General features: G+C 39.5%; 1 protein-coding gene and 1 long non-coding RNA gene across 3 annotated transcripts in view; both read right to left on the bottom strand.

Moving 5' to 3' along the window:
- B4GALT5 (beta-1,4-galactosyltransferase 5) overlaps window positions 1–12,418 on the bottom strand; it is a 51,275-nt gene that overhangs the window by 6,733 nt on the left and 32,124 nt on the right. For both annotated transcript variants that reach the window (XM_079979771.1, XM_079979770.1), the window contains exons 2-7: window positions 9,574–9,708; window positions 5,396–5,509; window positions 3,997–4,121; window positions 2,729–2,845; window positions 760–947; window positions 444–566 (exon numbers count right to left, since the gene is read on the bottom strand). In XM_079979771.1, coding sequence (XP_079835897.1) covers window positions 444–566; window positions 760–947; window positions 2,729–2,845; window positions 3,997–4,121; window positions 5,396–5,509; window positions 9,574–9,708 — 802 coding nt within the window. The remainder of the gene's footprint in view (window positions 1–443; window positions 567–759; window positions 948–2,728; window positions 2,846–3,996; window positions 4,122–5,395; window positions 5,510–9,573; window positions 9,709–12,418) is intronic.
- Window positions 6,589–7,596, bottom strand: LOC307218149. The gene is made up of 2 exons (XR_013839825.1): window positions 7,406–7,596; window positions 6,589–7,055 (listed from the first exon to the last, which is right to left on the bottom strand). It is a non-coding gene; the product is annotated as an uncharacterized lncRNA (long non-coding RNA).

Raw genomic sequence — 12,418 nt, 5'->3', positions numbered from 1 at the left:
TTTGACTGCGAGACAGAGCAATCCACCACCCTATCCAGAACTGCTAAGTAAAGAAAACCCATCCCACAGGACATAAAAATGTTACAGATCCTGGAAGATCTTCCTTAAAAGTCATGCAGAGGGGGTGGGGGTGGGGAGTTGTCTAAATGTTACTCTGAAAGGCTGGACGTCACAGGCACATGGCCAAATTACACAGAAGGGAAATGGGCAATGCCTATGGGCAGCTTATACTGCCAAGATAGGTGTGTGTACCAGAAGAAATGTCACCAATCCTCAACATTCCAAAGCTAAGCCAGCCCTAACCCCCATGCCACAATATTTTATATCATAATTCTCGTTATTTATCTGGCACACTGGGAATTGGATAGCCTATGGGGGAGTCATAACACAATTAGAACTTGCATGTAATGCACCCCCTCCCACCTATTTTGCATGCAATTTACCTGTTCCAAAGGTCATCATCTTCTCCGCCCCAGCCCCAGAAGGCATTTGGAAAGCCATTGATTTTTTTAAACTGTTCCACTGTTAATCCACTCACTCCTCCAAAGAACTCATTGTAAGGGAGGCTGTATAAAAAGAAGTTTCAGTCAAGGTTACTATGAACAGAACTTAATACAGGTAAGAACAAATTTGGCTTCCTTTTCTTTGCCTGTCATAAATAGCACTTTTCTGGGATGCAATCTGACACAGAAGTGTCTGCCTCTGCTTACTTTAACCATTTTAACTTGAAAAGTAAAGCACATGATTGTAGTTACTTACAGATACATATATTTATCCAGCTTTGCTGCAAAGTGTCTTGGCATCTGCCCACATCCATAATAGTTACGGTCATTTTCAGGTATATGGTCCACATCATGAAAAATTAAACAATCCCAGTCCAAGTCCTTCATTGCTTCCCGAAAGCCAACATTGAAGAGCATGGCGCGGTTAAAGGGTTGGTTACCAGCCTGAGAGAGAATCCCAACAAATTAATTACATGTGTTCATTCATTTGTTTACAACACTAGAGATGGAGAATTCTGGTTCACATTTAAGTGCTGACCTAATTTATATCACTTAGTATAATGCATGGATCAGAATGCAGATTCTCAAAATTTTGCAACAGTTTTCAGCTCAAAAAAATTGAAACATGTAAAAAAAAGGTGGGTGTTTTGGGATAAAATTAGAAATGTGTATATTGAGATAAATATATTTAAATATATTGCAAAAGAATACATATTTATGTATTTAATACAATTTTAAATACATATTTTTCTTTTCTTTTTTAAATCACAGATAATGCAAAAACTGAACAGACTTCCACATGTACATGTGTGAAATCGACATTGACTGGAAAAAAACCTGATGTGTCCATCCCTACCAGGAACTTTAGGGATACAAATCCTATGTTGTACCACTCAGCTATATCTCATCAATTGCCAATGTGAGGACTACAGCTAATTGGCAGAGTTCATGCTTTACAAGGTTTCAGGTTCAATCCCAATCATCTCCAGTCAATAGAAATTCAGGAACTAGGTGTTGGTAAATACTTCTGACTGAGATCCTGGAAATCTGCTGCACACTAGGACAATGTTGATCTAAATAAACCAACAATGTGGCTCAGGCTGACAGAAAATTTTGTTAGAAAAACACAATGAGTAGCTAGGGATAAGTAACTGTCTCTCTTTTTCATAGAATAACTGCTTAGAACTAATTTCAGGAAAGACCTGAAGAAAAATACAATCTAAATCAAGGCAGAAACATATTTAGAAGGTATACAAAAGATGTAAGGGCTTTTGGAATTAACTTGCAACACTGCTTGAACAGGTTAGGTTTCTTCTAGATCCCATTTGCCCAATACTACACAGACTGGCCAGTTTGGATTTGTGGCCTGGTCATTTTCCGCAGCCTGAGGGCTAGAAGCTCTACAGGTAAGCATAAATACACTACAGATATATATACTGACTTTCTAACAGTTAATTACGTCCCAGATTGGATGAACAACTAGAGTAACTGCAATTTACTTCAGCTTGACAATTACTTCAACAATTTTTTTTCCTTTTCTTGCCTCCCCAATAAATTCTGCTTGCTAAATAAACATAGGGCAATTTATCACACTTGTCTTTTTCAGTCGCATAGGCTAAGAACTACTAGTGCCAAGCCCTGAGGAGTTCACATGCACCTTTAAGGGCAGCATGGCAAATAAAAAATAGTTACGATATGGTATCTCAGTTACTTGCAGAGAGTTTAGTTATAGGAGCATTTCACTGCTGCACAGCAATTTAATATGAAAAGTTCATTTCAAAACCAAGGCCAAAATCAGCAATATCAGCTAAAAAGAACTTATGGGATGATTATATCAGCTTTCAGAGAAAAGTGTGACACCAGAAAATAATTTAAGTTTAATGGTACATGTTTGGAGAGGTTTCATAAAAACCTGCTGGACTGATTACAGGGTAAAGTGAAGTAATATTTGGGTCCCAACTGCTGATCACAGAAAGAGGACATTCACTACCACACAGGGAAAGCTAACATGGCATGCATTTTGGCATCACTAACTGCAGGCACATTCTGGGCACATTTTAGGGATTTAATACAGTATGCAAGAGCCCTATGGAAAGCAGAGTTTACTGTCTTTCTCTCAACGCGTATTTCAGAAATAAAACCATTACTAGGTCATCTTATTTCAATGTATGTTCTTCTGAAGAGAAATTAGATTGCGGGGCAACAATACACACAAACTAACTTACTTGCTCAATAACATAAAATGCAAACTGTAAACGTTGGTGTTGCAGCATTGGAATAAGGTGTCTAAAGAGGACTGGCAGATGCTCATAACGGTTGCGGAATGGGATAAGGATTGCAACCTAGAGACAAAAAAAAAAATGACCATTAGTTCTTTCTAGATCTTGGAAGCAACCTAAACTTCATCAGTTCACAGGCTACCAGCACAAAACACCAAGGACATGTAAATCAAATGGATACAATCTTCAATAATAAAATCTGCAAGAATGGGCAACTGGCTAAACTATCCTCATCCCTTGAGAATTTGAACCAGGATTTCATAATCCTTCTAGCGTTTTAAAGCCTGCTGTAATTCAAACTTTTGTTGTGTACAGTGGTACCTCTGGATACGAACAGGATCCGTTCCGGAGCCCCGTTTGCACCCAGAAGCAAATGTAACTAGCGTTGGCACGTCTGCATGCGCACACGTCACTTTTCAGCGCTTCTGCGCATGCACGTGACATCATTTTGAGCGTCTGCGCATGTGCACGCGGCGAAACCCAGATCCATTACTTCCGGGTTGCTGCGGAGCGCAACTCGAACGCGCTCAACGCGAAGTGCATTCAACCCGAGGTATGACTGTACTCAAGAGTTACAAACAGGTATTTCAGAATATTAAAGACACGACCAGACAGCTCCATGTTAGGGAGCAGGATGGTCTGAACCTATTTAATTCTTTTACACAACAACAGAAAGCTTCAGCTGTCACAGGTACACACTTAACAACATAGACCAGGCTAGACTGTGCAGTTCATACAGCCTGAGAAAGAGAAAGTTTGTATTCATACAGCCTGAGGAAGAGAAAATTTGTATGGGTGTGCACCCACCAGAATATCTATAGCCGTGGAAAGCAGTCCTTTCTAAACTGATTTCTTCTTCAGGACTAAATTAGATGTGTTAAAAAGGAGGCTCTTTTCCCCATCCCCAGTTACTATAATGAGGAATGTAAAATGGCTACAACTTGTTTTCTTTTCACAGAAGTAGATTAAATGTGCAAGCTCAACAGTCCCTCCAGAGTGTATTAAGCCTCCCAAAACTGGGGGCAGATACATCTGAGGGATTTTGTGCAGGCACTTTGGAAGTCTGCTTCTTTAAAAAACAAAGGGAAAGGTATTTTTCATTTTCTGCAGGAATTGGATGTAAGTTAGCTATGCAAGCCTATTATTTTCCTTATGGTATAATAATACTATTGTTTGGGAAAGATAAGCTTCAGCTTTCCCTGTCTTTAGATTACCTTCCAACGAGGCAAACAGTCTTTAGGCTTCCAGTGGCCTCCTAGTTTGATAGCAGGGTCTTGAGAGAAGAATTGGTGGATCTCTTCCATACTGATTTCACTCATATTTACATCAATAGGGCCCTCTGCATACATAGTTAAAAAGCAGGTTATAAGAAAAAACAAGTACAGCTCCAATTGAGAATATGCATTTACAATTCTTGAATTTCTTTACTCCATTATATTGCTGCACAATTCAATTCTTACATTTTCATAACTCCCAGTATGTCAAAAGCAATTGATTTCTATATATATATGGGGTTATAATTGATTTTGAGGTGTGCTTAATACGTTTTGTAGAACGTTGACTTCTCATAGTAAAGGAATGATGCAGCTGAAGTTCAACACTTTGAATCAGGGGTCAGCAAACCTTTTCAGCAAGGATCCGGTCCACTGTCCCTCAGACCTTGTGGAGGGCCGGACTAATTTTTGTGTGTGGGGGGGGGATGAACGAATTCCTATGCCCCACAAATAACCCAGAGAAGCATTTTAAATAAAAGCACACATTCTACTCATGTAAAAACACCAGGCAGGCCCCACAAATAACCCAGAGATGCATTTTAAATAAAACATACTGATTCCCGGACCGTCCGTGGGCCAGATTTAGAAGACAATTGGGCTGGATCCGCCCCACCCCGGGCCTTAGTTTGCCTACCCATGCTTTGAATTTGGTCTTCATTGAATTCAACTGTAAAGTGTTAAGCAGATAGACTGTCTCATCAGGTTTAGGGTAACAACATGGGAGGAACTTATCATGGTTACAATCCTTATCCCTCTCATGGCTTGTTGGTATGTTTTAAACAGATTTTATATATGTATATGTATATAGTTTAAATTCTATCTCTGTTTAATTGTATTTTAATGATATATTTTTCTGTGTTTTTAGCTGTACTTGTTTTTATCTGTAAGCCATCTTGAATCTCATTAGGGAAAAAGGTGGGGTAATAACAACAACAACAACAACAACAACAACAACAACAACAACAGCTTGCATTTAAAGTTTTTAAGAGACTCACACAGCAAATGTTCAATGTGGTATCTAGCCTGGTCCTTCAACATAATTATCTGAGTTCATGTTTGAATCTGAAACCAGCAATACATGGAACATGCTATCTCATCTTTGGACTGAATTAGTGTTACAATCTTCTCAATCACTCAACCAGTGAAGCACTCATTACTAGTAGAAAATTGAGAATTCTTGAAGAACAATGAAGACTTCAAATACACCAGGAAAATAAAGAGTACCTCCTACTTACTCATCCAACTGGCTCTGAAGCCCATAAGGATGATGAGGGACTACGAAATGAAAGGAGTGATGAGAAACTAAGGCAAATTGTTCTGCAAGTCCTTCGGTACTTACTCATAGAAGGGAGTCTTTCAGGGCAGGTATGGTTTGGAAAGTATGTAAAGTCTTCGGGAAGAAAAGTTGTTGTTTGCAGAAATGTTTCACTGTGGTTCAAATCAAGAGGATAATCTGGGAGGTGGGAGGAGAGAAAAGAAGAGTGCTATTTAGGCTATTAACTTTGCAGTCTCTTTTATTCATCAACAATATCTGTCGCTAACCACAACATTTAGAGCAGGGGTAAGCAAACCTTTTCAGCAGGGGCCGGTCCACTGTCCCTCAGACCTTGTGGGAGGCTGGACTATATTTGGGGGGGGGGGGAATGAACAAATTCCTATGCCCCACAAATAACCCAGAGATGCATTTTAAATAAAAGGACACATTCTACTCATGTAAAAACATGCTGATTCCCGGACCATCTGCGGGCTGGATTGAGAAGGCGATTGGGCCACATCTGGCCCCTGGGACTTAGTTTGCCTACCCATGATTTAGAGTACTTCGCTTCTTCACCATCAAGTGCTATACAACACAAATAAGCATGTTCCTAGCATTTATTTATTAAGCAATAAAACTATGGAATTATTAATGGGTTACAAATCTATAAAGCAACTAAGGCACTGCTGACAGTGTTTTCCCAGAGAAGCCATACAGTTCTCTCATACATTTGAAAAATTCCAGCCACTCATTCTAAGGTTTGTCATGCTGCATCTCTCATTTTGTACAACCTCAGTGCCTTGAAAAATAAGTTTTCATTATTAGTTTGAAAAAATTTGATGCACAGAGTTAATTAATTCAACTATGTAATAACTGTTCTGGCTGTTATCCTTTGCCCAAATCTAATCTGGTCAGGTAGGCTTTGCTCCCCTAAACCAGACTCCTACAACTGCCTTGTTCACTTCAACCACAAGAACCTACTAAGACACTTACGGACACCTAGCTCAAACAAAAATTTTGCTTTACAGGATGTTGCAGCTGAATCTTAAGCTGTGCAAATTCTATGCACAGTTATGGTATTCTTGGTTTAACAGGAATATGTCCCAAGGTTCTTCTGGGGACAATAGCACAGGTACAGCCTTGTGCCTCTCTGCCTAATCTTCTCCATCTATTTGGTTTCCCCCCCTAACTCCATCTCTGTCCAAGGGCTGTAAGTTATGCCTCCCCCCCCCCCCCGCAGTCAGCTGAACAATTCACAGAGCATTTTTTTTAAAAAAAAATGAAATGTCAAGTCACAAGTGCTTATTTGCATTTTCAGGCAATAATTCACTAGCCCCAAGCTATCAAGTGAGTCAGTAGGGCCTGCAAAGTTAAGACAGAAAAGGTATTGCAATTATAGTCTAACATTAAAAATTACCCCTCCATCATTTCAACTCATGCCATAAAGATCAGCAGTCATGAAGCTTATTGTATTGGAACATAATACAACAGAAGCTGACATGCAAATCAGCAATGACAATCCAGAGGACACCATTAGCATCTGGATGAGCCAGCTTATCATGCCTATTTGTTATGGCCATTGCCATATTTAAATAAACAAATTTCTATTAAAATCAGACAAGTACATGTTGTATTTCTGCTTGCTTTGTTCTACTCATCATGCTTTTCATGAATGTTACTATATTAGTATAGCACAGGGTTCCCTGCTAACACACTGGAAAATGCTAGAGAGTTCAATATACTACTACAGTGGTGCCCCGCAAGACGAATGCCTTGCAAGACGGAAAACTCGCTAGACGAAAGAGTTTTCCGTTTTGGAGGTGCTTCGCAAAACGAATTTCCTATGGGCTTGCTTCGCAAGACGAAAATGTCTTGCGAGTTCCTGCGGTTTCCCCCCCTCCCCCCTTTTTCTAAGCCGCTAAGCCGCTTATCCACTTATCCGCTAAGCCGAAAGCTGCTAAAAGCCGCTAAAAGCCGCTAAACCGTTAATAGCGCTAATCCGCTAAGCCGTCAATGGGCTTGCTTCGCAAGACGAAAAAAACGCTAGACGAAGAGACTCGCGGAACGGATTCTTTTCGTCTTGCGAGGCACCACTGTACTAGCAGAAGCTTCATTTAATTACTGGGATCTTGCACAGAGCTGCTGCATTCAGGTTCTGCCTCCAGGTTTCCCACTGACATCTGACTGGCCATTGTGAGAACATGATACTAGACTAGACAGGGTCTTTGGCCTGATCTGGCAGCGTTCTTATGCTCTTTCCATAAATAAGATAAACCTTCACTCCACTCATATTCACTGCAATTCTACCATTCTCCTAAGTTTTAGCTTGTTTGTCTTTTATGTGGATTATTCAAATGTAGCTGGATGACAGTCCTTCCCAAAATACAACATCAATAGTGCATCCTAGGACCAAAGAACCCTTGGACCAACTGCCTGGATTGCATGCCAGGTTTCATAACTTCCTCAAGCCATCTAAAAATAGCATTAGGAAAATGAGACAACTGGCATTTACAAAGATGACTGGCTTAGTTGTGTAATCTAAAAAACTGTGACAGATGTATAAGGCTATTAAAGGTTCCTTCTTCCCATATGCATAGGGAAATCCATATCTTAGAGCTCCTCCTTCATTTATCCTCCCAGAAAGAGAAAATCTGCAGTAGTTTCCACCTCTTGGGTGTGGTAGTTAAATAGAAATTAAAATGACATTATTATTGCCAAACAATACCGAACAAATGAGACCAAGTTGATTTTGCAACCAACTGTGATTCAAGGGTTGTGTGTCAGCCCCAAATGATGAGAATTTCTATGAATGTATGCTTGATGGTTTGGGGTTCAATATAACACTAACAGCAATGAGAAGACCAGTGCAGTACCTAATTCCAGCTATTTGAACAGCCTAGGACTTTGAACAAATAGACATGTAAGGTAAACAGAATTTTCTGGTTGTATATCTGCTTTGCTTTTTGCATCATCATCATTTAGTGCAGAAACAATGAGCCTACTTCTCCCCATACTTGCTCAATGTTCTGGGAATGTAGTGAAACTAGATGGCTTTTCCTAGGTTTCAGAATGAGTCAAACTAACAGGTCTCCAATGAGCTTTTGGCCTAAAGGTAAGGTAGGCTATACCTTCTTGTAGATAATGAGCACTCAAGTTGAGATACTGTTATTTAACTGACTACAGGCATCCTTCTAAGGGTCCACAAATGGAGCCCAGGTCCAGAAAAGAAACTATTGAGTTTGTTCCCACAGCTAGACTGGCTTGTTTTGTCTGCGGTACTTCAGGAAAAAGGGAGGCGCATCATGGGAAGTACTGAGAAGCATACACAAGCATGAGGCTGGTTCATATAAAACCATGTTTGTTCTGTACTATAACTTAATATGATGTGCAAGCAAGGCTAATGTGTTGTCCACTTTAGCTCATTCAGTGTGAACTGTTCATATAGCAATGAGCAGTGATCAAAAATGTTATTTTGCTATGTATTTGAGACAGAAGAGTGTCAACTGTGTCATCAGCAGGCAAAAACACTGTGCAGTGGGCTACTGGTAAGACTACTAAGTGACTTGGGTAACCATCCAGAAGATGGCATAAACTGCAGAATCACTTCTGGGGTTTTTTCATAGAAACATAGGAAGCTGCCTTATACTAGGCCAGACTATTGGTCCATCTTGCTCAGTATTGTCTACATTGACTGGCAGCAGCTCTCCAGGGTTTCAGGTAGGTAATCTTTGCCAGCCCTGCCTGGTGATGCCGGGGATTGAACCTGGGACATTCTGTGTACCCTAAGCGAAACATTTGGAAAAAAACCTCTGACAGATCTAATGTATTAAATAGATGCCCAGCTGAGAAGAGAGCTATAATGTGCAGCTGAACTCCTGGCACCATATGTGAGTTCATTAAACATAGGGTATAGGCATTTTATTCAGGTCATAGTAGAAACGGTGTTAGTTAAGTGAAGTGTGTTATATATTAGTAACAGCCCTGTGATCGAATCAGAGTAAAGCTTGTAAGGTTAAAATTCAAGTCAGGAACACAGATGATTACTATCCGAGATATTCAAATAGAAAACAAGATACTTCAGTATCCTTACAAATGCCACTATCATACACTGGTTCCACTGGAAATCTCAATGCAACAGCTTTCAGTCTACGGTGTCTAAAAGCTGTTCAATGCTTCTTGGGATAAGGTCAGACAAAGGGAAGTTCCCCACTCCTACCTGAGATGGTCTTTTTTACCTAAGGAGAAAGGTTTAGTAAACATACCTGAGTCATTCCCACTGCTGTTCCTCTTGGCATAGGCACTGCGGACCACCTGTTCATAAACCTGAGCTCCTATTGTTCTCATGTTTTCACGAATCATGATGCCTTGGGCTTGCATCATGAAGAGGTAGGTGTTCACTGCAAGAAAAACGAAGGTTAAATTAGTCACAACCCTTTTACAGAAAGAAGACAAGTTCTAAAATCTTTTTAAAATTATTTATTTGCCACTGGTCACTACAGAATGTGTCTTATGTATATTGCTTCTCAATTGCTGTGTATTTTAGATTTGTGATATATAGAGGTTTTTGTTTTGTTTTTGCTTAAACTCACATGCACTGGAACAGGTTTGTGTGCTTTGAGGTGAAGAAATTTAATAAAATTAGTGAAACAGGAAGAGACCACAAGGGCCAATCTGCAATGCCAATACTCTGCAGGAAGGTCCATCTCTTCTCACCCTTTAGAAAATGGGCAAAACTAGCTAGACATGCCTCCCTGGGCAGGAAGTTTTTTAGGGTGGGGGTGCCACTACCAAGAAGGACCATGAAGTGAGAAATAAGGTAGCACACATATGCTACACAGGGCACCAAAGACATCAATTAGGTATGCTTTACAATCATGCTATGTAGTGAACTGTGAAGACTAGATGCACATTTTGCCACAGGCTATGCAGGCAGGGAGATAAGTAGTACTGGAATTTTTTCAGATGTGTTCAAGCACAGAGTTTGTTAACTCCAGGCCATTGCTTTTATTTTGACAGAAGTGGAAAATAAATTCCATCCAGGCAGAATGTGCATTGTCAATGTAAGTTGACAAAAAACACCAAGTTTTTATTCAGTGAAGGGCTCTCCTATTTGGAAACAAAGGCCCCTTGCAAGTTTACACTACAGAGGAGAATGTATGAATAAATTGTTCTAATTATTGCATATTGGAAAAGTCCAGTGGGGTGAAAGCCCTGATCAATACTTATTTTCACACTGAGGTTATTTAATGCAACACACACAAAGTGAACCATGTATTTCAGATACTAATGTATGAAAACTGTATGAAAACGCCCTTGATTTTTACTTGATGCAGTACTAAAAAGTTGGCCTGCAAATAAAAAGAAACACAATGTTGGCCTTAAACACATACATCAGAGAGTACCACACAAAGGGCTAGACTCTAGATCATTAGTCAGCAAGAAAAGACTGCATCAAGTTAGATCTGAGGAAGCTCATAGATAATAAATTCATTTGATTGTGCCACGGCTCATAAGAGGAAAGCAGGGAGTCACTTTCTCAGGAAGATTCTTGTCAACCATCCTGTGCAAGAGGCCTACAGTTTTCCAAACTACAGTAAGCCCACAACTTACACACATTTAATTTGTGCTCGTTCAGCTTTACATACTTGGCAAAAAAATTAAAAGGGGGCCATCCAGGAAAAAAATACTTTGGCAATCTCACCTGCCATTTGAACCCAATGTGTTTTGACTATACACACTTTTGGCTTTAGATGCAATCCCCACATAACACCCACATAGGTTGCAGGCTTGTGGTTGGTAAAAAAAATTCTATGCTGAGCTTTCATACTAGGTCATATGGGAAAGGTGTGGTACTCACATGAATGCTCTTCCATAAAAAAATAAATATATCCATATGTTCAAAAAACCTAGATGTTAAAGGAAAGAGTTCTAACATAGCCTTCTCCCAGACAAGTTAATTTTATATGGACGGAGTGGGGGTGGGCTTTGGAGGAAGATTCAATAATGTGAGAGCAGTCTGACATGATAAAATATTCTGATACAATCTTCTGCAACATGCTTTTTTGAGAAGGCAGATCCAAAACATTCCTCATGCACCCTCTACTCCAGTATCTCAGCAGCAGCAGGGAGGGAGGGAGGGAGGGCATCTAATCTACATATAATTGTGCTAGGCAGTGGATGATGTACAGATAAATGCACCAAAACAGCTGTCATACAAAAACACCTAACAAATTACTAGAAATTTCAACCAGTAGTAATGCCAAGCTATTATCCAAACAGTGTTGCCTAAAAACTTCCTTTAAGTTGAAGATAATGAATCTAAATTACTGGGTGGGCTCCTAGAGGCATTCAGGGCTTGTTCACAAAATATTCTTAATAACTATATTTGAATATTCTGTTTAATCAGACATTATCCTTCATCAGACATTTTGAAAGAATATTTGAGTTTGCTTTTAATGGCCAACTCACAGATATCTGTCTTGCTTTTAATGCATTTTTACAATGCCACTGGTAGCCATGGTGGAAATTTAGTAAAATTGCATTTCTTATTAAAATCTTTTAGACCTTGCAGGGTAGTTTTTATAGTCATGTAAACCAAGGGGGAAGAAGGACTCCTCTAACACATGAATATGGCAACTATAAATAAATTGAATCAACAATTAGCATTATGGTATAAAGTACACAAAGAGTGGTAGTGGCATCCTGGCAACAAGGAAAGGACAAGCACAAATATTCAAGTATTTAGAAACAAACTCAGTCCCATTAAAATGCTGCTTAGCAGGGGTGAAAGTACAGCATTTCCACTTAAGCAGAATACAGACACAAGTTATTTTTATTTTTTCAAGGAATAAACTTTACCAAGCTACCGGTACTTCTTTCACAACAGCATTTCCACTTAATTATATTAATCAAAATGATTCCATGCTGTGTTATTTATAGCCTTACCTTGGCTAAAAATTACAGTATAGATGCTCTAAGTAAATAAAGGGTTTTCACTCACAGCTGCCACATTAGATTGGTTGAGTTAAAGAAAGCTGGACTTCATAAAGTTCAGCTCAATTTGATCAGCTACTTCTATAAAGCAGCTTTCTATGAGATGAGATCCAT

This window comes from Podarcis cretensis (assembly GCF_951804945.1).
Source record: "Podarcis cretensis genome assembly, chromosome: 6".
NCBI lineage: Eukaryota > Metazoa > Chordata > Lepidosauria > Squamata > Lacertidae > Podarcis > Podarcis cretensis.
Note: the sequence above shows the minus strand (reverse complement) of the source record. Positions and strands in the feature narration are given on the sequence as shown.